Below are 21,490 nucleotides of genomic sequence, written 5' to 3'. Positions count from 1 at the left end.
GGGAATTGGGTTTTTCTTCAAAGTTCCACCCATTATCCTTCTTTGTGGCATGGTTGAGGGCCACTAGTTTAAAGTGACTTGAGTACATTACTGTCTTGGGAGGGTACCCCAAATAGTCCACATAACAGCAACCGTCAGTGGTTTTTCAATTGCATCAAACAGGACTCGGGTTGATGTTTGCTCCTAGTTTCTCTACAACCCCCATTTCACTGGCTCCTTCTGTCAACTTGCCCCAATCATGGATGATGGTCCAGCTCTCTCCCAGCACACAATAAATAGGTGCAAACAGAACTAGAACCCACCCCAAATGCTGAATAATCCTTAGTATCAAATGAGCCAAACACCAGATCTCTTCAAATATTTAATCATTTTGGAGACTTCTGTCTTCTAACCCAGTTAGGTCAAAATTCTAAAGAAAGCATGATTAAGGGGTCCTTAAAAAATGAAACAAAACAAACAAAACAGAAAAATAAAAACAACACTGGCTGATGTGGACAGGAGGCCGGGATTGGGAAGACAGAACATAGTATGTGTCTGAGGTCTTTTGTAGGAATTCTACCTCTTATTAAAAAAAAAAAAAAATACTCAAAATGAACAAGAAAGAATTAAACAGTTATACAAATTTAAGGACAACTGAAACTTCTTTTATGGCTGAAAATACCAGACGTGGTTTTGAAATAGACTCTTTAAAAGCCCTTAGATCCTGCTGTGGTTTGTTTCCATAGCCTTCTCAGGACATGCAAAAAGCAAACTAGCTATACCCAGCGTCCCCACAAGCTCTCTCAGGGCCTTAGCAAAGCAGCAATGCAGCAAGAGAAAGAAGGAAGGAACGGAAGAGGGAAGAGAAGCTGTTCACAGTCTTCGAACATAGACTCAGACCCCAACCTAATCTAGTTTCTTTGAAAAAGATGGAAATCAACCGAAGGCCTTGAAGAATCACCAATGACCTCACATCAGGGGGCTAATGAGAATGCGTTTCAATAACTGCATCATAGGAAGAGGGGTGGGATGTCCTTCTGAGTGACAGGTCTGCAATAGGACTCGGGGAGCCAACTCCTCTGGGAAACGTTCAGCAGGAAAGGTGCAACGTTTGCTCGCTCTCGTTCTTTCTCCTGTTTCCTCTCTTCCCCTGTCCCTTGGTGCTGGTGAGAGGCAGTGTCAGAGGCTGCAGCCCTGGGCTCAGAAGGGGTACTGTGACACATAAATCCGCAGTCGGATCACAGAGCTGCCTCTGAAGTTGATGACGGTGTTCACAGTGATCATCTCCAAGTCCAGCTGTATGTCTCGGGGCCCTTTAATGGGGCGTGTCATCACCAGGGTGGCACTGATGGGGCCCGTTTGCTGTAGACAGACCAGGGGACACTAGTTAGAGAAGGTATGATATAAGCAGAAGGCCCGCTAGTGGCTCTGCAGCCTGAAGCAGGGTGCTTCCCCCTTGCCCGCGTCAACAACCTGATGACCTCAGTGCCATGCCTATCCCCCAGTTTTGCCCATTCTCCACCTGGCTCTTCAGATCTCACCTAAAGGTGACTTCCTAAGAGGAGTTTTCCTGCTTCCCCAGTCTAAGTCTGGTCCCCCAGCTGCATAGGATGGAGACATTTGTTACTGAGTATATTTGTGCACGCTAGCTCCTTGGTCCATGTCTGATGTCTAAACCCCACTAGACAACAAGAATCCCCTCAGAGCTCTACATGTGCCTTGAACACAGCAGGTGTTCAGAAAACACAGTTAGTCTTCTGTATCTGCGGGTTTGTATCCTTGGATTCAATCAACCATGGACCAAGAGTATTTAGAAAAAATTCTCTGCATCTGTATTGAACATGTATAGATATTTTTCCTTCTCATTTTCCCCTAAACAATACAGTATAAAGATTACTTACATAGCATTTGCATTCTATCCTACATTATAAGTCATCTACGTGTGATTTAAAGTATATGGGAGGATGGGGCTGGGGCTGAGGCTCAGCGATAGAGCACTTACCTAGTACATGTGAGGCCCTGGGTTCCATCCTCAGCACCACATAACAATAAATAAATAGAATAAAGGTATTGTGTCCAACTACAACTAAAAGATAAATATTTTTTAAAAAATACAGTATATGGGAGGATGAACATCAGTGGATTTTGGTGTCCTGGGGGTCCTGGAACCCTTGGTATCTCCTTGCAGATACCAAGACATGAGCTATCACTTGAGTGAATGAACAAATCATTGACTGAACTTTCTGCAAGACTTAGGGACATTGCTTCATCTCTCTGGGACTCATTTCTAAAATGAGGGCACAGACCAGGTCAATAATTTCCAAACAAATGGAATCAAAATAACCTAAGATACTTTTTTAAACTAACACCTCAGCATACTTTTAGGTAATGCACGGGAAAAGTGAAATTTGTGAAGAGCTCTTATCTAGATACCATGAAGTTTCATGAGCCTATTACTGAGATTCTAATAATTTCATGTGAATTTTTCTACTCCATGGAATTTTTTTTTCTAGAACTTTCAAGGAAGGAGGGTGAGAGGACTGACCTCAGTTGAGTAGCTACCATGTCTGAGGCACTCTTCCAGTTACGTTTATATACATGGGTTTATTTTATCCTCATCAAATCCCTAAAAGGCCTTGCTATTCCAAGTGTGCCCCTGCACCAGCTATACTCGTTTCACTGGTGTGGTGGTGGTGGTGGTGGTGGTGGTGATAGGGATGTTACAAATGCAGAATCTCAGGTTCCACCTAAGATTTACTGAGCCAGAATCAGTAGCTTAACATAAGGGCAGTTGGCTGCCCTTGTCTACCGTCTGTTCTAAAGGTGTGTCTCATTACTTCCCTAATTTGAAAATAAACAAACTGGGGTCCAGTGAGTTTCAGTAATTGCCTAGGGTCATCCAGCTAGTTGGGAGCAGAGCTGAGGTTTTGCTGTTGACCTAAACCTCAGCCATTTCCCCCTTATCAGAAGAAACTATGCGTTTTACTTCTTCCCCCCAGCACTGCCCTAAATGAGAGATGCTCAGGTCAGTGTACTGAACAGATGTAGGGCATCTGTAGAGGAAATAATGTGAGAGAGAACAGGGACAGACTGGACAGTCACTTCCCAGGAGCTGCAGAATCCAGTCCTGAGCCCAGAAAACGAAAGCAGCAGGATCTGTAAATCAGTCACCTTGGCTTGTGTAAAGCCACACCAGGCATTTTTTTTCTGTCTCTGTAAAGGGAGGGCTCCCCATAAAGTTCTGAACATCCCTCAAGGGCTGCCGCAGGTAATAACAAGGGCAGGGCTGGCTGACAGGTGCAGGCCAGGTCCTGGGACCTCCCTGTCCACTGGGAGACAGCAGCTGTGCGACCATGCAATTTCCTCTTGGCATTGACGTTCTGTGTTCCCGTCAGTGTTCATGTAATTAGCAGCTCCTTGAGAAGAAGATCCCTGGGACTTCCTTGTCTGTCCTTGCAACACCTCAGCGCCCTGGGCTAGTTAGGACTAGAGGGTACAGCCACACAGGGAAATGCCCGAGGCATTTATATACACAAACATCTCGCCAGCTTTCACTGTTTGCATGAACAAAGGCCAAGGACTGAGGACCCTGGGCAGCCCTCTGGAGGGTGATTGGCAGAGACAAAGGTCCAGAAAGGCAGACAGAGGACATGGAAACTTGCAAGTTGTTCCTTTAAGCTTTCCCGTGAAATGTCTCCAGAGAGGGAAAGAATCCTAGACTCTCCCACTTGGAAGGAACCTTAGAGGCAGGTCAGTGAGCCCAATCTCTGCCTGGGTCACAGCTATAGCACCCTGGGAAAGACCTGCCCATAAGCAAGCACCTGCCAGAGAGCTAAGGATGGTCACCTTAGGGCAGAGTGTGGCCATTAATGAAACAGGACTTCCTCAAGACCCTCCCAGATCATTGGTGGCCTTGGAGGTCAATGGTTCAAAATGATGCTGACATGATGCCAGGTATTTGGTACAAGCTTTGGCACATTTCTTACTTATTCCCTGTGAATATGTAATAAGTAATTAAGTTAAGGACACTGCATAAGGTCACAAAAATAGTGCATGGTACTAGAGTATCTTGATTCCAAAGCCAGGCTCCTGATGGCTAAGCTCTACGATAAGGTCTCAGTGCCCCTGCTCTTCCTCAGCAGCCCATGGCACTTACTTGATTTGTGAATCACCCCTTTGCATTGTGTGTGCCCCACATTCTGTTTGTTTCTAATTAAACTCTGCATAGTGGTGCCAAATAAATGACAGTGATAGACATATGCATGTGAACAAGCGGACGCTGGTGGAGGTGTCTGGGATGGGGGTAAGCTACGGACAGCCCACCTGACACCTGTCTTCCTGGCTGCCCTGCACACAGTCAGGTGTGCTCAGAATCAACTTGCAGGATGGCGTTGTCCAACACGTGGCAGGCAGTTGGGCAGCAAGTCAGCTTCCTTTGGCCCTGCCACCTGATCCAGGTGTGTCATGATGTAAACACACTTGGCGCAGTCTGAATCCCATGATTATGCTCCTTCTCCTGGCCCTAATCATGTCCCCAAGTCACCTGGTGAAAGCCAATCATCAATCCTCTGCCCAGAGCTCAGTGTGAGACAGAGTGCCAACAGGGCTTCTGAAAAGGGTGTGTGGGATATGCATGTGCATGTGTATGCTTGTGTGTGTACACGTGTGTGCAAGTGGATGTGTGCTTGCAAGCAGGTGGGGGGCTTTGTGGTTTGCCTTCTGGGTGGTTTGCCTTTGTTCCTCTCGAGCACTTAGAATGAATCTCAGGGTGACAGGGCCTGAATGGCCAACCAGCCCAACCTGCCACGTGATGCCCCCCAAACCCTGGGTAGCATGCCCAACCTGTCCAGAGCCCAGGAGCTCCCAACCTCCTAACGACAGGCGCAACAGTAGTAGTGCTGGTAACAACAGCATCTACACAATAGTATCTAATATTTGTTGGTTGTTTTCTATTGTTGCTATAGACTTTTTCTTGTTATCTCAATCTGCTGAGAGCTCAAAGCTAGAAGAGCAGATTAAAATATACCACATTCTAGAGAGAAACATAAAGGCCAGGTATAAATGTTGCCCACCAGGGTACACGGACACTCCATCACCTCTACCAAGGAAAATCTGTGTGGGACGCAGTGCCGGAGAGGGGAGCTGAGAGGCTTGGGGTGGCAAGTGGTCAACCAGAGGCCCTGGTGCCCACTTCATGAACTGGTCACTGTGACATCCTTAGGCAAACCTCCAAAACACTCATAAGGCCATCCATCCTGTGAAAGCAAGAGCATTTGGGTGTCTGGATGCAATGACAATGATCAAGTTGACCCTGGCCCTCCTGACCTTGCCTCTTCTCCCAGCTGCCCGCCCCCTAACCCTGGAGGAACCAGAATCCACGCTGTCCTTGCTGGGAGGAAAGGAGGAGGGCTGTACAGAGACCAACCACACTTGCCCCTGCTCTGAGCCAGTGGCAGGGAGAAACTGTACACTAGACAGGAGGTGGGAGGCCGAAGTTTCCACCTAAACCAGCAGTGACCTTTGACCAGAGAGAAGGGACAATCCTGCGGTGACTGTGCCTGTGGATCCTGGAGGAGCGAGCTGAGACTCACCCAGGCGTGCTCAGGCTTGAGGCAGCGGGGAGAGGAGGAGGAAGTTCTGGCCTTTTCACCCCTGCCACTTATTTGACGAAAGTCATCCTGCGTTCCAGGCACTGCGCAAAGTGGGTGACCTCATCTAATCCTAAGGTAAATATCGTTATGATCTCCTCTCTCCAGACGAGGAAATTGAGACCCAGACAGGTTAGGTAACCATGGTTGGGATAAATGGGAGAACTCAGAGAGCACAGTGGGTCAGCCTGGCCTCGGAGTCCACAGTTAACGCATGAGTGGCCTCCTGGGAGGGCCCCGCAGCTCGGGACAGCCTGGACCCTTGGAAGGCCAGCCTTACCTGGCCAATTTCTCTCTTCCTGCTCCCATGCCCCATGACTTCCCAGGGCCCCACCCTATGCCTCTTTTCTCTTCCCAGGAGTGATCTTGGGAACTTTCAGGCCAGGAGCCACCTCCCCCATCCATAGGATGTGGCAGGCCCATGTCCCTTTGTCCCCTCCTTATCTCCTCACATGTCTTCTTCTTTTTTTTTTTTTTTTGTGGTGCTGGGGATTGAACCCAGGGCTTTGCGCATGCAAGGCAAGCACTCTACCAACTGAGCTATACCACCAGCCCATCCTCACATGTCTCCGGAATAAATAAATACTAAAGCGATAGGGCCCTTCTCAGCATTCTCACAGAGCGCACAAGCCATGCCCAGAGCCAAGCTCTGAGCTTCCAGGGTTCCCCCGCTGCTGTAACACTCTGGGCACCGGAGGACGTTTCCAGGAAGGGGACTTCCCTCTGTCTACCTCAGCTATAGGACAGTCTCTTTCCCCCATCACTGGCACCCCTCTCAAGTCAGTCACCGCAGGGACTGTTTGGGTCCAGGGGGATTCTAGTGGGTGGCGTCTGGGTGAGTGCCATCTTGCCTAGACAAGGCCTCCTCTGCACATCTCCTGCCCTGCTCAGGGTTGGGGCAACCTTACGCAGGAGGTACCAGTGAGGGTATTTTAAATCTCTAATGGGGGCATCTTTTCATCCTATGATTGGGACCTGCTGTGTCTGTCCAGATGAAGGAGGCTGATGGGGAAAGGCTGGAGGTGGGCTGGGCTCACCTCAAGACAGCGTCCAGTCCAGAGGGTCCACGGTGTTTCCACAAGTGTTTATGGGCTTGGGGAAAGGGCAGACATACACTCAGTGCCACCTTCTTCATCTTCTAGAAGCTCCTCTACCCTCACCATCCCAACTTCTTCCAGAGCCCCTGACTGCTATTTTGGTCTACAGAGCCAGGTCTATCCCAGCTCCATGGGTCACCTACTCACACATGACCTGGCTTTGTCCGGGTCTTACTAAAGGTACGTTTGTGAGGATCCTCCATCCTTGCGGCCTTTTCTAATCTGTTCTTTCCACTGTCGCTGAACTTCCAGAAGTAAAGATGGAAAGATACTGCCAGGGGTGGGAAGAGGAGGCTTTGAGGTCAGAGATGTGATTCTCTTATAGGCCCCTGGGTTGGTCTCTGGTGCAAATGGGTGAACTTCCATGGGCCTTCTGTGTGGTACTCTCCCCAGTGACCCTGGAGGACAATATATAGTTAGAATCTGCTAGAAATACTCCTGGGTGTGGTGGGCTGAATCATGGCCTCCAGACAGTCAAGTCTTGATTCTTGGAAATGATAAATGTTTTCTTACAAGGAAAAAGAGACTTTGCAGATGTTATTAAGGATCAGAACACAGGGAGATTATCCTGGATTATCTGGATGGGCCCTAAATCCAGTCATAAATGTTCCTATAAGAGGGCAGCAGATGGAGATTTGCTAAGTGCAGAAGAAGAAGGAATGGGTTATCCTCTGGTGCTTCCAGAGGGAGCACAGTCCTGCCAACTCCTTGATTTCAGCTCAGTAAAATGGATTTCAGACATTTGGCTTCCAAAACTATGAGACCATAAATTTCCATTGTCTTAAAACACCAGGTTGTGGCAATTTGTTACAGTAGCCACTGGAAACGAATACACTGGGTATCTCTTACTATCTTCTGAAACAGGTCCTCTGGAGGGGAAGCTGTGGAATCTGCTTTTTGGACAAGTACCCAAATTCACACCAAAAAAAATGACAAACATTTAACTAGTGGTCTCTAAAGAAGTACAATCACTGCAGGGGTCATGGGAGACAAAGCTGGTGTTGCACAGACACAATTTATAAAAAAATAAACGTACTTTAGACTGCTGTCCTCAGTCTCTAGAAGTACATAGAAGGTACTTAAGAAATATTTGTCAAATGGGTTGGTGGAGAAATGGAGGTATGAATGTCTCTCCTGCAGAATTTTAGGAGAAAAGAGACTAAGATTGCATCTTGCTCAACTTCTTGGTTCACAGACAAGGACTGTAGGGCTCATGGAAGAGATCATCTTTCTCAAGGCCAAGTAGAAAGTGGTGCAAACAGGAGCTTGCACTCCTGAGTTCCACTACCCTCTTCACACCCGTCCCTTCTAGCCGCACTCTTACCTGTTCCCATGAAATACACTGCTAGGCTAGACAACACAAGGCCATTGCTAAAGATGGCGGCTGCCGCTCACCACTCCCTCTTACCCGCATATAGAATTCTCGACCTTCATTCCCAGACTTGATCTGGAAAATGTAATAGGCCCCAGGGTAGCGGGTCGTTGCTTGCATCTGGAAGATGTCAGCAGGAACGGAGCGTCCTGACACCACATCCATGTCTCGGAACAAGATGGTAAAGGGCTGGTCTCTGCAGCCAGGATTCTCAGCAGGACACATACAGCGGCTGCAGGGAAGAGAAACGTGTGAGAACTGGATGAACCCTTTCCAGGTGCTGGTTGTATCTACTGAGGACACTGAAAATGAAGCCACCGTGTTTTTACCACTAAATGGCGTAACTGGATAATGTCTCTACCTCTGGCTCTAGTCTAAGGCTGCTCCAGCATGTAGCTGTGCTTTGGTTCCTTGAGAATAGCTGGCTCTGGCCATCGGATAGTCTGACTATTATGGGATATAAATTAGCTCTCTGGTTCTCAGAACGTGGGATGGTTCTGAGAACCATCTGATGGTCACGGAGTCCTTTACTTCCCAGCCGAGATGCTCATTAATACATTTTAAAGCTGCAGATGATGTTGGATTGACAGGTGTCAAGGGTTCTTTCACACTCCACTGCACTAGGACCAGTCCATGTGGAATACAATTGGATCTTGTCACTCGATAAACAAGACCTCAGAACTTAACTATTTTCAATATATGATATTAGACATTGGAAATCCAATGATAAATAAGATTTTGACCTCAAGTAGTTTACCTTCTAATAAAAGAAATCATAAACATAAATATCTCTAATACAAAGTGACTAATTTAAAACACTAGTAGTAATATGTCCTAATATAAAATTAGTGACTTTTATTAACAAAGGTGCATAGACACCCCTTGATTAATCCCTTAGCTCCCCTCTTCCATCTCTCACCTCATTCTTTTTTTAAGATTTTTTAGTTGTTGATGGACACAATACCTTTATTTAATTTATTTTTAATGCGGTGCTGAGGAATGAACCCAGTGCCTCACATGTGCTAGGCAAGTGCTCTACCTGTCTCACCTGTGCCTCTGTGATGGCCTTTGTCAATCATAAATCAGATTAGGTCTTTCTCTGTGGCCACCCATTGCCACTAAACTCCCATTTAGCCTCTATGACCCCATAGGGTCCAGCTTCTGCCATTTTTCTGATCTCCTCTAGGGCCACTGTCTACTGGACTTGCTGGGCTGCAGTGACTTGGACCTTTCCCATCCCAGTAGGAACAGAGGTGGCTCTTGCCCTGCAGCCCTAGCACATGCTGTTCCCTCTGCTCTTCCACTCTGTTTAGCTAATGTGGACTCACCCTCCCGGCTCAGCCCAGAGGACATTTCCTCATAGGGCCTGTGGAAGGTCTGGACCAGATCCAACCTACTTTCTTTCTGTAAGTTTCCTTTTGGTTGTTGTTGTTGATAAAACCCACCCAAACCTACTTATGTGACAATTTATTTAACATCTCTCTCCTCGGACTCTAAGCTCCCAAAACCCACAGCACCTAGCACACGACAAGAGCCCACCAAGGGTTAACGAGCAAATATGTACAAAGAGTTTTTAAAGTATTATTTTTTTTTTAAAGCTGCATCAAAATTGCCAAATCAAAATGTCCCCGGTGCCAAAAGGGCCACATTAAAATGTCACGTGTCATGTAGAAAATAATTGTTTCCTACAAGAGATTTGGAAGAGGGAATGATGGCTCCCAGCTGAGGAGGATCACAAACAGCTGGGAGAGGGGCCTCTGAGCAGCCATCTGAAGGTGTGGATCTGGCCACGCGGAGACGGGGGAATGCCTTCCACATGGCGGGACCTGTGGGCACACAGGCAGCGAGGCTGGACATGCTGGGTGTGGGCTACATGGTGAGCGCAGGTCCTAGTGTCCTTGGCACAGGACACCTGGGCAGGAAAGAAGCTGGCAGGATGGGCAGAGGGAGGTAGTCACCCAGTGTTTTCAGCATCGTGGCTGAAACTTCACGGACAACACCGGCTTGTGCTGCCTGTACCTGTACCTGTACTGGTACCTGGCCATAGTCAAACCAGCGAAACCAGGAGCAGAAGTGGGCAAGAGCCGTCGGAAACTCTGATCAACTACCAAAGGCTCTTGACCCAGCAGTTGGAAAGCTCTGTTCTAAAGGGTTGCTTAGAAGCAGGCTCTAGGGAACGGGCAAGGACACCTCTGAAGGACCTGCCTGTCCTGGCTTTGTCCTCTCCTCTGCCCATTTTTTATTCCAGGGGAAGCACCCATGTAAGCCGTGAGTTCCTGACCTAGATGCCACATTTCTGGAGACAGAGGGCAGGATGGTGTAACTAATCCAACCCTTGATCTCCAGGGTAAGGGATTAGAGTTCTCAGGGGTAGAAACTGCAGCTGAATGGAAGATCGAAGAGCAAAAGATGTATAAGTACATGTATGTGTGTGGCAGGGGGCATAGGCTGAGGATCCCTCGTAAAAGAAAAGGAAATGGAATGCACAGGATATCCGGGCAGGGAAACACGATCGGGTGTGTTCATCTTGTTGAAGCTGTCTTTCTTTAGTTGTCTCCTCGACACTAATGTTTACCATCTGGTGATTTAGTAATGTGCTGACCATTATGACAGCAGAAACTTAAGTAGACAAGCAAAGAACTCTCTAGAAAACTTTCCTGCACCTCACTACTCATAGAGCAAGTCCCAGGAGCGGGAAGCCTTTGTTTTTCCTGGAAACTTCTCTGAAAGGCAGAATCATGGGCCCCACCCCAAACCCACTGCATCTGAACCTGCACCTGACAAGATCCCCAGGGAAGGCTTCTTCAAGCTGCATTTGAGAAGCCCTGAAAGTCCTGTGTTTCCAGAACAGTCATGAACCCCGCCTGTCTGCTTGGTTAGCTTTCAGGAGAATCTTCACGTAGCTCTGGCACGAGTCGGGGACCGGTAGAGAACAGTGTTGTGTGTGCACACACATGTGCAGACACATGCACATACAAGTGCATAGGGTAGGCAGTGGCCCAGGTCTTCTGATGCCCCAGCCAGTGTACTCTTCCTCACAGGACACTGCCAGCCCCCTGGACTAGACCCTCCTGGACCAAACCCTCCTGGACCAGGTTTCCACTTCCTCAGGGGATGCTGTGACTTACTTATCACTGATCTGCAGATAATTTTCCTCACAGCGGATGGGGTCGATGCATTTGAAGCCCCCTTGTAAATTGTAGCAAGTCTGCAGCAGGGTGCACGTGTGGTTTCGGTGCTCACATTCGTTGATGTCTGGAATGCAGGGAGACGAGAAGCTAAAGCAGGGCAGCACTTCTAGATGTTGGCCCTGGGTCACAGGGGAGAGGCGGGGCCACCTGGTCTTACTATGGAGTTCCACTATCCAATATGGCAGCCTTTGCCCATGTGGCTACTCACTGGGCACTTGACGTGTGGCTAGCCCAAACTGACAAGTGCTGCAAGATACACCAGATTTCTGTACCTGTACCTGAGTATAAGAAAGGACACAAAACATCAGTAATTTTTATATTGAGTCCATGTCAAAATGATAAGGTTATGGATCCACTGCATAAAATAGAGTAATAAAATAATTTTATGTGTTTCTTCTGATGCCTTTAATGTGGCTACTAGAAAATGTAGTTTCACAGTTGACTCACATTTGTAGCTCACATGATATTTTTCTTTGCCAACACCCCTATGGGGAGTTCTGGCTTAGTCCTGGGCAAAGGAGGCTCAAGGAAGTTAATAATGGGCCAGTTTCTACCCCTGCATGAACCCCCCCATAGGTAATAAGCCAAACTGCCCATGTGGAGAAGACCCAGCCCTTCAGTGGCTTGGGATCTGGACCCTTCGAGGGTCCTAGAAGTCAGGGGCATCAGGTATCTGAGGATCCATTCTCTAGGGAGTCAGTAGAGGAAGTTGAGCAAGCCCCCGACCAGACCACATGAGAAAGCCTGAGCCCTGGTCCTTGGGGCAGGTCATAAGAAGTCCTGGTTGGGTCTGGAGCATTCTTTAGAAGGGCTGCAGAGAGAGCTACAGGGCAAGGCAGAAACCAGGCCGTAGAGGTTGCAATCTAGATCTACAGAATTCATTACAGAAGCGTGAGTGGGGCCCACATCCTAGCCAAAGGATGTGTCACAGGGCAGGGAGAGGAGGAGGCGCCAGGCCAGGATCCCACCCAGAGTTCCACCCTGGGATCCACCAACACCCACTCACACCCTCACTCCCGCCACCTTTCTGAAGCCACACAGAAATCCCAGGTGAAGATGTCCAGATGACCCCCCGAGTCAGCCCCAGCCAGGCCCCCTGGATAGTCTTACCCTGGCAGCTTCGGTTGTCATCCAGCAGGATGTAGCCTGGAGGGCAGGAGCAGAAGTATGTGCCAGGCTGGTTCACACACTCATGCTGGCAGAGGAACTCAGAAAAGCTGCACTCGTCCATATCTGGGGGTGACAAGTTACACCTACTGTTTATTATGGCAGACCAGGGATGGGAGCTTATGGTCATCTACTCCAACTCACCCACTCTACCCAAGGACACAATGGCTTTACTGCTATGGAGTGGTCAGTTCACTTCTTGAACATTTCTGGTGCTAGGGAGCTCACTGCCTACCGAGGAGGTCCATTGATACTGGACAGCTCTAATTGCTAGGAAATCCCTTCCGACACAGAGTTGGAATCTAGCTCCATCAAGCTTCCAACAGGTTCTGGTCTGGCTCAGCTGCACCATCCACTATTTTCTGAGTCACTTTTGCCCTGCAGGTGTATCCATAGGAACCTTCATTTCTAACCTGCTCAAGGGGCTGCAATTTGCTTGCCTGCTGGGGTTTCCCCAAGACCTCAAAAACATTCATTGGACTAGAAAGGAAATTTTAGCAGTGCCAGTTCCCCTCTCACCTCCAAGTGGAGGAACAATATTGTTGCTAAAATCACAATTAAGAGGGAGATGGCTAGAAAACCAGGGGGTGAGAGTGACATTAAAACCACACTGTATCAAGCTGGGTGCAGGGATGGGCTCTTATAGTCCCAGGTACTGGGGAGCCCTTAGGCCCAGAAGTGCAAGGTCATTCTGGGCAGCATAGCAAGACCCAGTCTCAAAACAAATAACAACAGACAAAAACTTCCTTGAAAGAGAAAACCCTAGGGGGGTCTAAGGTGGCAAACCACTCTGTGGTTGTCTGCCTCAGATGCTCCCTGGAACAGGGACACAGCAGTCTCCAGCCAGCCTGGGACCAGCCTGGACTGGGCTACCCTGGGCTGCAGAGGAGGGGTTTGGGGGAGGGACGCTGCCCACGTGACATCACCACTGGTCCGGCAGCCCATGCAGAAGCAGGCCCTCCAGAGAAGCCAACTCTTCATCACACACAGAGTTTGGCAGCTGGACGCCCATTTGCGCCTCATTCAACAAGCACGCCAAAGAAAACATGTTTTTCTTGCATTTGTTGTTTCCCGAAAACTTACTTTCACTAGTTTCCCCATGTGACATGTCCTCGGATTACTCTCTAACTCACAGATCACTGGTGGCTCTGGATCACCCAGATGGGGTGTCGGCACAAATGAGGCCACCCCTCTGCTCCACCATTGGAGAATTCTGCCTAATGCCTCTCACATCTGAGAAGGAAGCTCTCTCCCATCTCTCTCAGAGGTCTTCTGTGATGGGTATTGAGCCAGTAGCTCTGGGATGCTGATTTGAAAACTTAAAGTGAGTTCCAAGCTCTGGTAACATCTGCTTCCACCAGCCCCCACCCCCAGGAGCCCTACGAGGCAGCCCCAGATCTGTTCCCAGCCCATTATCCCAGAGCATCCTAATGCACTTCTGTGAAGTTGAGAGGTCCCATTCATACCTCTAGCAGCTGTAGTAGTGAACCCTGTCAATTCCTGAGATTCACTGTTTATATGCCAAGCTCCAGCTTAAGGGCATCCCAAGCCTTTAAGTCCCCACCTTGACCTTGTAAAGGAGGTATTATTACTGCCCATGTTTTTCAGGAGAAAAAATGAGGCTTGCAGAGGTTGGGTAACTTGACCAAGCTCACAGATAATAAGTGAATAGGAAGGCTGGAATTCCAACACAGCCAGCTTCCAGATCCTAAACTGGTAAACACGATGTTGTCATGTCCTCCTGAGCAGTTATATTCAGGACTTCCAGTCAGTGAATCTGGGGAGCCCTGAGGTTGGGGTAATTCCCCAAGCAGAGTGAGCAGATAGGGAGGGTAACACCCACTCTTGCTTCCCGTTGGGTGGGGAGGGCTGTGACCAATCCCACTCAGTTATCTCTGTTTGCAATTCCCAGACCTCAAGAGGAGCTGTGGCTCCACCCTCCACTGACAAGATGAAATACAGCTGAGTTTCTGGCAGGGAGCACACATTAGGCCATTTTCACTCCTCCACATGAAACCCCACGGTGGTTTCCAGGATTAGCATGACTTAGAAAATCTCGGAGGCAGGGGGGTGGGGGGGGAGGGCAAAGGGACAAGGATAGGAAAGGGCTGGTGCTGCGTGGAGAGGCCACAGCAACTATGCCAGCACAGCGAGGGTAAAAGAGACCAGGGACATGGAGAAGCACATAAAAGCAGAAATTCGCAACAGCCAGGAATTACACTAATGCTTATGGGAAAGAAGGCGTCCATCGTCGTGAATGAGGAAGAGGGATTGGCCATTTTGGGTAAAGTGAGTCAACTGAAAATTCTTGCCAAACCAGCAAGGATTTGAACTCCTTGAGGAGTCAGAAGTCTCTGACATTTACTTAGGAAAGATTAATTAACAGGTAAAGACACTTCAGTTTTTCTAAACCTATGACTGCTCTGTTGAGTGCTTGGTGGATTTTTTTTTAACAAAGGAGGAAACTGAGGCTCAGGAAGTGCCTTGGCTAAGGAAAGTAGTAAACAACAGAGGCAGAATTTGGACTCAGCTCCATCTGGTTCCAGACTCACTCTACCATACTGCCTCTGCAGATGGTCAAAAAATATCTGTAAATTTGCAAGGAATTCTGGAGAAACAAATAATCCCATCTCGTACTGCTAAATTTTCCACACCTCTTAGTTCCTTGCTCAGATTTCCCAAAAAGTGCCAGGGGGGATTGAAATCTAGGAAGAGAGTGGCCTTTCATGGCTGAGAGTATTTTATTTCTGTTTCTGGGGCTGATATTTAATCAGTTTAAAGCTCTCTGTAACTGCTTGAGTGTGGCTCTGATTTTCCTGGCCCTGGAGAGAGGTGCTCATTTGTTTCGGGAGGCTCTGTCCCTAGGACACTCCAGCCCTAACTGAAGCTATCAAACAAGCCTCATTCACAGCCTGGGTCAGTTCCTGTTACAGCAAAACCCAGGATCAGGAACCACAGGACAAAAGGATTTTCACGCCCCAGTGTATGGCCCACTTAGTTTGAAAAGTACAGTGAAGCATTATTAAGTTGGACTTTGTTAATTCACAACTGTTGATGATGCTGAAAGGGGATGAAATAGAGTTTACTTTAATTCAACATTTAAAAAGAAGGCAGGACAGGGAGACCATGAGAGAGACAGAGAGACAGACAGAAGTTGTACATGGTTCTGTGTGAGATGCTAAAGAGTAAATACTAGTAAGATATAGTCCCTATTTTCAAGGGGTTAATCTAGTAATAGTTTTCTAACTATCTGGGACATTAAAATGTAACTTTCTGGGAGAAAAAGGGGAGGCTAATAAGAAAATTATAATAGAGTCAACAAACTAGGATGAGCAAAGAATCATAGCTCCTCAGGCTTGGAAGGAATTTATAAAAGATCAACTAAGCTACCACACCTGTGTTCTCACCACAGATTGCTAAGGTTTCATTCATTCAACACTCAAGCTTTCATTCAGGGTTCAAGAACTAATTATTACATGCTCATTATGTGCTCCACCCGGAGCTGTAGAGCCTTCAGAAGTTCACAAAGCATGTACACTTACATATATGATCTTATGTATTCAATGTCCCCTCCACTCCTGGGTCGCCATCCTCTGTAAATACTCTCTGTGCTGGCCCCAGGACTTAGGTCAATACTGAGTGAGCTCAGTTTACCCTCAGACCAACAGGCAGATGGCAGGGCTCCTCTCTCTCATCAAACCCCCTCATGCCCAGATGGCAGCTGTGTGAGGAGTCAGATGACAAAGAAGGTGAGGCTCTCCCCCACCTCTTAGGAAGTGACTCATCTCTGTTTTGTGTGGCTGTGGAAATGTCCCTGACTGGACATGTGTCCAGGAAATGAGAGGAAACAACTGTGAAGGAAGCCCTTCCCCTCCACCCTCCCCGCCTGGCCCCTAGAACAGGTGAAGTCTCAATGCCGGGCCCGTTACCACTGCAGTGAACACCATCTTCCTCAAGCTCATATCCTGGGTCACAGCGGCAGATGAAAGAGCCATAGGTGTTGACGCAGGTTTGCACGCAGGGGTTCTCAGTTGCACACTCGTTCACATCTGCAGAAAGCCAAAGGACATCACTGACCATTTGCGCAATAGAACGCACACACCAACCAAACGGAAAAATGCACCAGCAACAAAATCTCCTATTGCCAGGGCACCAGATCCACAGGCACCAAGGATCTCTATCAGAGACCCAATAGATCACAACTGCAGACTCCAGAGGGTTCACTGAAGGACTAGGGACTCGAGCCACATGCCCCTTCTAGGGTCACACGGCAGGAAAGGGGGAAAGGAGTACACGTGTTATGTATGTGTACACGCACCTGCCAGTTGGCCCCCTCTCCAAGACTCACCTGCAGAATTTGCAAGCAACACGTGCTCTTTCCCCCGCCTGCCACATTCCATCACCAATTAGCTCATATCTCACCTTCATTGGTGCTGAAGCTTCAGGTGAACAAATAATCATGATGGTTCTAATGTATTTATTATGCATAAATAATCACTGATTAGATGAGACTCACACTGAATCCTTAAGACTCTGCTTCAGGACCACTGCCCCTTTTTTACAGGTTAAGCAGGTTAAGTAAAGGGCACCCAGACTGATGGGGGATTCATCATCTTGAGTTTGGTGATGGTTTCATGTCAAAATTAATGAAATCACTCTCTATAGTGCAGTTAATTATATATCAATTACACACCAATAAAGTTGTTTCAAATCTTTTTGAAGACTGAGAAACGTGCCCCAGTCCACATACTAACACGGGCCCAGTTGGAACTGGAATATGAGTCAGGGGTCTTCCCGCAGCATAAGAGATTCATCCTATATGGCTCCTCTGGGTAGTAGAGGCGGAGGGAGGGGTCCCTTCCTGCCCTGGTGCTGGCTGGAGGACTGCAGCACCCCGTCTCCCATGATGCATCTGCCACTGGCCGAGTTTCCAGCAGAGAGATGTCCAAGCCACTTCAAAAGTCCAGTTAAACCTCTTAAAACTCTGAAGAGAGACTCAAGTGTTTTGGGAGGTAAGGGCTTCCTGGTGAAGTTTGAGGGGCTTTGCTCAAAGGAAAAATAAATAAATAAGCAGCCGTGTAGGAGGGTCCAGGGAGATACCTGTCTCCCCTGGTGCCCTTGGGGGGCTGGAGTTTCTTCTTCACCCAGGGTGGGGCAGGACCAGGCAGGAAAATGTCCACGCTGCTCAGCCACCGGGTGCAAGTCAGACAGGCCAGTGCTGGTGTGCATTAGGGCTGGCGTCCTCAGCTACTGGCCAGACGCTGGCCACATGGAGATGAATGAGCTCAATCCTCCATCTATGGCCAGAGCTGCTTCTGAGCAAGACCAAAAGGATTCCACCCCTGGGGCCCTAACTGCTGTTCCCTGACAGCCTTTCCAGTTGCCCTTCTGAATCCTGTGAGCGCAGAGGGCACCCCACTCCGTCCTGCTGGAGAGGAGGGCTGGGCCCTGGGTTTTTCTCTCAACTCTGCCACCACCTGGCTGCCTGACTTTGGCCAAGTGCCTTCATTTTTCAGAGCCTTGACTTCCTCATCTGTGAAGTAGAGTCACCTACGCCTTCCTGCGACCTCAGTAATGCTACTGTTGGGGCTCAGTGAGACGAATGCTTTGAGGGGGACAGAGTGCTCATGAACGCATGAGGTGCTGGGACTGCCAGAGCTCAGCAGTGTCCCTCACATCCCGTGCTGCCCAAGGCCCCGCTGATGTAACACCCTGGCCGGGTGCCTGTGTCCAGGCCTGAGAGCTGTGCCCGCTGCTTTATCACCAGGCTGGATTTGGCTCGGCCAGGGATGTTCACTGCTCTTTGTCACAGACCTGTCCCTGAGAGGGCTGAAGAAGCCATGTGACTTTGGACTCTCCTCTGCTCAGCTGCTCCTCAGGAGGTCCTGGACTTGGTGCATCACGGCAGCCCCTGAGCGAAAGCCTGGACTGGCACCTCCAGGCCCAGCCTTGGCGCCAAGAAGCCAGAATCTGCCCTAAGCCGCTTACTGTAGCAGCAAGGGTGCCAGGCACCCTCTCTGAGCTCTGGGGAGCAGGAAGGGCCCCTGCTCCACCAACTTCCCAACCTCACAGCCACTTCTGCTGTCAGAGGACAGTGACCCCTCCCTTGAGAGGAATGCAGTGGAGACTGTGCAACAATTAGCAGAACCAGCTTTGGAGGAGAGCTCTACAAAGAGCCCAAGACCAAACCCTTGAACTCTTATGCCTTCCTGTTTACCCAGTGATTTAGATATGATTAAAGTAATGGAGACATAATATCCTCCACGAGCTGGCCAAGAGCCTGCCAGCCAGCGCTCCCAGGAATGGTGTGACAAGGAAATGGCCCTGGGAAGCCTGGTGGCCAGTTCCAGACAAAGACCTCATTCTGCATCTCTGGCTCTGCCTCCACCCTGGACCACGCTGCTGCCAGGGCCTGGAGGCCTGGTTGGGGGCTGGGGCAGGCAGCTGGGGGCCAGGGTAGAACTTGCACTAATTCCTTGAGTCTCAAGTCCTCCATTTGCTTCCTGAGTGGAGGAGGCCTTCCCAGTGGAAACCACAATAGACGCAAAGTTTGCTTTTCTTACTTATCAGTATTTGAACTGATCGTGTGAGAACCAGAAAGTGCCTTTGTTTCATTCTGATTTGGGGAATGCCGAGGAGTAGACAGAGCATGCCCCCCCACCCCCGGACCCCGAGACTCTTTGCAAAGTAATAGGCCCTCCTAAGACTCAGGGAGAGACCTAGACAATGCCTGCCGAGGCCCTGCAGCATGCATGTGGCTCTATTTTGTGCTTCATCGGGGGTCAGGTCCCTGTGCACCCCTCTTTGGGTCTCAGGAATTGAACACAGGCTACATGTGAGAAATTTTCAGATTAGGTGAGAAAGCCAGCAAGGCCACTTTTGGCTATCAGACACAGAAAGAGAAGCAAATCCATGACCGCAGGAGCTCCTAGTTGCTGGATGACTGTGGGTTTTTCCCTCCATAATATTCAGAGCTTTGTGAGCCTTTTCACATAATCTCTGTTCAGGTCTCGGGTTTCTGTAAGCAGTGGGGAGGGGGCGGGTGACAAGGAATGGGAATACACTTTAACAACAGTGTTTCGCAGACACGAACTGTCAGGCTCTGAAGAAGACTGCTTCTAGTGTTTCATGCTGTGTCCAAGTTGTCATGCACGTCACATACCTTGGCAAGACCTTCCATCCTCATTGAGGGTAAAACCAGGGTTGCATGTACAGGAATAGGATCCAGGAACATTCGCACAGAGCTGCTGGCAGTAACCATAGCGACATTCATCAATGTCTAGAAACAGAAACACAAGGAGGTAAGACAGGTTCTTCTCACGGAGGCCATCCCCAGCACGGCACATTGCCAGCTCTCCTGGAGAGGGAAGGGAAGAAAGGGGACCTGAGGCTAAGACAGTCCCAACTGGATTATAAGGCTCCATCTCCCTACCATCTTCCAACTCCTCAGTCATCAGTCCCACGAATACCTGAACCTACCCTGAAAGTGGCAGAAGAAAATTTCTGCTCTGAGTGGGATGCTGAGCCAGAATACCTGTTGGGGTTTATCCAAATCTTAAACTAAGATTTATACTACATTAAGATTCAACTCTACGATTCCATATCACCGTTCTACTGTCTGGACAAGTTAGCCTAACGTGTAAGAAGAATCCACAGCATTGCTCCATTAACAGTCACCATGTCCGCCCTCAGGAGCAGGAGCCAGTGCAGACCAGAACAAGCTGGGTACTCCTAGAGCGAGACCTTACGAATCCAATAACACCAAGATGCAAGAGTGCACTCTGCTCTCTCTTCCATGAACAACTGAATAAACACACCTCTCCCAAGCAATGGCTGACCTTCCCAGGGAGATCAGCCGCACTGAGGTAACTGGATCCTTTCAGCAGAGCTGGGCACTGTGACCACTGTAACATGCACCAACCCACGAGGAGCCTGGTGTCATTGGGAAAGCACTTTGCAATATCCCAGGTTGATGGGACAATGGCCGTAGGACGGGGTGTCTTGGATGGAATCACCAACCTTCAGGAGGAGGTATGTCCTCACCTATACAGACTCCTGCTGGGACCAACTGATCTGACTGTAGCGGTGACTGGTCCTTTTGTCATCCCCACGTCCCCCTAAACTAATCATATTCCCTCTAAGGTACCCCGGTTCCTTTGAAACCAATGTCCACCCTGGGCTCTGGAAGTCTGCTCAGAACCTCAGACCCTGAGCCCAGTTCCTATCACCTACTGCCAAGAAGGACTCCAGTTCCCCAGCCCATCTCAATGCTTACCAATTTTTCAGCCCTCATCAGAGCTTGCACCCTGCTTGTGATTTTGCTTTATCCCTGAGTCCCAGCTATTTCTCACCTGGCCACCCCACTGCTCCCCGAGCATCCTGCAGCTCTTACTTGGAAAGCCCCTTGGTTTGTAAGGCTGCAGATCCTCACCTCTTCCCAGGGCAGTTGGGCCTATCACCAAGGCTCAGGGAGGTAATAGAGACCTAGGGGTACTAAGAGGAAAAGCAGCCCCCACTGAAGCCAAGCCAAAGGTGCACAGAAGGGGTGGCGGGCATCTGTGGAACTTGAATTTTGAAAGAGAAGAGTTTGGCCAAGGGAAAGCATGAGCCCTGCAAAACCGCTAGGAAAGTCTTCACATGGGATGTCAAGAGTGAGTGGGCTGCGCCAGGTGGCCTCCCTCAGGCCTCCGCGAGTATCCCTCCCAACCTTCCGCTCTGTGGAAAAGAACACCTCTCCCAGGGAGAGGAATGTGCCAGCTGCCGCCATCTTTCAGACCAGAGGAGAGTCTGGCCCTAAAGTCTCTATAACAGGCCTGTATGTTGGGTTGTCCCAACACACCTTGTGGTGAAAACAACAACAGCAAAAAATTGGGCCCGAGAAGCAGGAGACTTAGATATTAAACCCAACTCACTTTAACTTTGTCCAAAATGTTCCTCCTCTTTGAGTCTGTCTCCAACTCTATAAAAGTTGGATGACATAATAACTAACATCCCTTCCAGCTCTGAGATTCTACATATTAAGTTCCTGTACAAATA

At 48.9% G+C, this 21,490-nt stretch overlaps 1 protein-coding gene across 4 annotated transcripts in view; it reads right to left on the bottom strand.

Moving 5' to 3' along the window:
• Window positions 1-348: 348 nt before the first annotated feature.
• Fbln5 (fibulin 5) overlaps window positions 349-21,490 on the bottom strand; it is a 74,144-nt gene continuing 53,002 nt past the window's right edge. For 3 of the 4 annotated variants that reach the window (XM_076848020.2, XM_076848018.2, XM_076848019.2), the window contains exons 6-11: window positions 19,617-19,733; window positions 16,384-16,503; window positions 12,398-12,520; window positions 11,225-11,351; window positions 8,133-8,328; window positions 349-1,341 (exon numbers count right to left, since the gene is read on the bottom strand). In XM_076848020.2, coding sequence (XP_076704135.1) covers window positions 1,180-1,341; window positions 8,133-8,328; window positions 11,225-11,351; window positions 12,398-12,520; window positions 16,384-16,503; window positions 19,617-19,733 — 845 coding nt within the window. In that variant the 3' untranslated portion in view covers window positions 349-1,179. The remainder of the gene's footprint in view (window positions 1,342-8,132; window positions 8,329-11,224; window positions 11,352-12,397; window positions 12,521-16,383; window positions 16,504-19,616; window positions 19,734-21,490) is intronic. The other variant, XM_076848021.2, reaches the window with a different exon arrangement.

This window comes from Callospermophilus lateralis, chromosome 3 (assembly GCF_048772815.1).
Source record: "Callospermophilus lateralis isolate mCalLat2 chromosome 3, mCalLat2.hap1, whole genome shotgun sequence".
Classification (NCBI taxonomy): Eukaryota; Metazoa; Chordata; class Mammalia; order Rodentia; family Sciuridae; genus Callospermophilus; species Callospermophilus lateralis.
Note: the sequence above shows the minus strand (reverse complement) of the source record. Positions and strands in the feature narration are given on the sequence as shown.